Source organism: Sphaeroforma arctica (assembly GCF_001186125.1).
Source record: "Sphaeroforma arctica JP610 unplaced genomic scaffold supercont1.1740, whole genome shotgun sequence".
Lineage (NCBI taxonomy): Eukaryota > Ichthyosporea > Ichthyophonida > Sphaeroforma > Sphaeroforma arctica.
In genome coordinates this window covers 3,898-7,000 of record NW_014038818.1, presented here as the reverse complement: position 1 = coordinate 7,000, position 3,103 = coordinate 3,898, and the positions used below count along the sequence as shown (strand labels likewise).

Sequence of the window (3,103 nt, the reverse complement as noted above, 5' to 3'; positions counted from 1 at the left end):
ATATATATACTATATATATATATATATATATATATATATTATATATATATATATATATATATATATATATATATATATATATATATATATATATATATATATATATATATATATATATACGTATATATATATATATATATATATATAATCATGTATATATAAAGAAAATTATTACATGTATACTCGTCAATATACATGTCTTTTTATTCACTGTTATTCAACTCGTGTTTGATCATACACTTTTTTTAATCAACACATGATTATAAAACCTGTACCTAAGGGTGTTGAGAAGCAATGCTTTCGACTGGTAGAATTTCCGTTGGCAATTCATCACTCAAATACTATCATGCATAATCATATTGCCTTTATTGTCACTATTTACACACCTTAGAAATGTTGTTCCACAGTAAAATCAGCTACTTCACAACTTCTGTATTAACTCGTGGACAGCATCGAAGGCATCGTCTTGCAACTTCTGGTCGCCAAACTGCGGAGCGAATGTGGATTGGTCCTCCACAGGGCCGGACAACTTGTTCTGCTTGGATGCTACAAACGTACCAGAGGCCACATTCGCATTTCCTCGCTTGAACAATGCGTTCATGTACCGAAGAGCACCTTCGTCAACAGGGTGTGAATAGCCAACTAGCTTCAACAGTGGCATGACCATGGACTGTGCCACAAACTTCACAACTGGGTTCAAGTTGCCGATATCAGTGCCGGAAGTCATACCTGGGCTGGCAGTTACAATGTGGCACTCGGGGTGCTTTCTCGCAAGTGAGGACATGTACAACGCAGCGATTGCCTTAGTATATGCATAGGCGCCGTTTATGTCACTCTCCAGCGGGTTTTCTCCTGTGAGGTGACTATATACGTCTGCTTTATATGGTTCCTTGAAGACGGTACCCATTGCGCTATAAACCCCACGCGCTGCTTCGCTGCCTGAGTACACCACAACTAAATTTTCTGTACGACAGCTGGCAATCAATTCCTCAACAAATACAACATGTCCAATTGTATTCGCCAGATGCATGAGCGGAACGCCCTTTGTGCTATCCTTCCCTGCTATGACACCTCCGGCATTCAGCACCACACCGTTCACTTTCTCTGATGCTAACTTCTGCGCGGCGGCCTTACAAGATTCGACATCTGAAGTATCCAGGATCAGCACATCAAAGAAGTCTGAAGTCTTCTTTGTTATACCTACCAGCTGTGCGATGGCGTCTTTTGCCTTAGTCTCGCTTCTGCATGCTAGTATTACCTTCTTTACTTCGGACTCTTCAGCAAGCTGTCGACAAGTATCAAAGCCCAAACCCGAATTGGCACCAGTTACAACTACAGTGTTCATATTTATTAGATGTATTGATATTCACCGTTGTGAATATTCTGAATGATAGTTTGTTATTCCAAGGACTTTTATACTTTAGCTTTTGATCTCTTCCAAAAAAAAACCCCAAAATACATACTGTATGTACTAATTTATTTATTTTTAAACATTTGGAAACATTTATTTGATATTTTTTAAATAATGACAGCCAAACGCCAACGGCAAACTCAAAACTGAAAACCGGCAATATTATTACTCTTGAAATTATTATTGTACGATCATTAGACATTTTCGCGAAATAAAGTTTACTCCCAATACCAATGAGACATTGAGTCAATGACCCAGGATTCCAGGAAGCTGAAGTCCCGAACCCCGGGGCCCTGGTTCTGAGGTTCGCTAGGAATCACCAGAAATAGAAATTCAGAAATTCAGAGGGCTATGAATGCATGGCGTACGGATATTTTCAAGCCTGGCATCACATTTTTTTAGAAGCCTCTATTTAACTAAATATTAGAAAGCTGATCTTGTGCTATTCAAAATATTTATTTCTCATTGGATGCACCGGGGGTATGTAGTCGTAACTCGTATTTAAAAGTCGTAAGTCGGCACTCGGCACTACAACTCGAAGTCTATTTTTAAAAATACAACCGGGAACCCCCGGAGGGGGGGGGGGGGTTAGGGCCGGTAGCCCGTACCCTCATTCTCTCAAACCTCAGGGAGTCTGGTTCGAAATATATTAATAATACAATTATACATACACGGCATACAGTATTTGTTGTTTTGCTTTTGCTGATAAAAAAATATTCGAATTTGAAAATGTCAGACTTTGGGTAAAAATCCATGCACGTGTTTTTTTAAATTTGCTTTGAAAAATATGTTCAATAAAATATCATCATTTCGTTGGCTATTCTTCGTGCTATTTCTTTTGTTAAAACTAAAAAAAACATTATAGTTTATAGTTTTATACTCTCATGTTTTAGGGTTTTTGAAAATTGAACACACGCTGAGAGCCTGGACACTGGACTCTGGACACATGATGTGTGTGAAGCAATGAAGGGCTGAAGACAGTGAAGGATTTTCGCGAATAGCGAAGCCGCGAAGGGTAAAGACCATTAAAATATTTGGTTTTTGATAAAAACATCATAACAAAAATATAGCAAAAGAGGGCTATGGCTTAGGCCATAAAGGCCCTGGGGCCTGGGCCTGACAGGCGAGAGCAGCAGTTTATTTAGAATTGGGTCGCCTGACGAATATTGGAGAGAAAAAAAATATGAGATGTAAATTTAGAAGGCTATGATATAGCCCTCCAATAAATAATACATAGAAGGCTGTGGAGTATATTTATGTTTTTTTTACAAATAAATAGAATAAAAGAATCTGTTTCGAATATTTATTTATGTAAAACTATGTTTTGTTTTGCTCTTTCCTTTTTTTTAAAAAGCAAAACAACCCAAAACAAAACAACTACATATCGAAATACCTTATTTGATTTTTTTCATAATAATAATACATACAACAGAGATATTGAAACAATAAACTACCAATCACAATAACAATCCATAATATATTTGCTCTATGTACACATGTTTGATTTGTTTTTCAAAACACTTTGTTTTTGATATTTTTTTATAGGTAACAAAGTCAACGCAAATGAAAGCAAAATGTAATTTTTTTTAACTGAAAAATGTTCATTTTTTAACTGTTTACTATATTTTTAAACGTTTTTTAAAATATAACAGATAAACAAAATACATCGTAGCGGCGTAGCCTCCTTATATA

At 36.2% G+C, this 3,103-nt stretch overlaps 1 protein-coding gene across 1 annotated transcript; it reads right to left on the bottom strand.

Moving 5' to 3' along the window:
* Positions 1-149: 149 nt before the first annotated feature.
* On the bottom strand, positions 150-1,467 carry SARC_11535 (hypothetical protein). Its single transcript, XM_014294376.1, has one exon. It carries the CDS (start codon positions 1,343-1,345, stop codon positions 422-424), a length of 924 nt encoding a protein of 307 aa, XP_014149851.1. The 5' UTR covers positions 1,346-1,467; the 3' UTR covers positions 150-421.
* Between the last annotated feature and the right edge of the window lie 1,636 nt (positions 1,468-3,103).

What these genes read in the sequence shown, in the direction of transcription:
- SARC_11535 (XM_014294376.1), bottom strand. Translation starts at nt 1,345, where the DNA reads ATGAACACTGTAGTTGTAACTGGTGCCAATTCGGGTTTGGGCTTTGAT.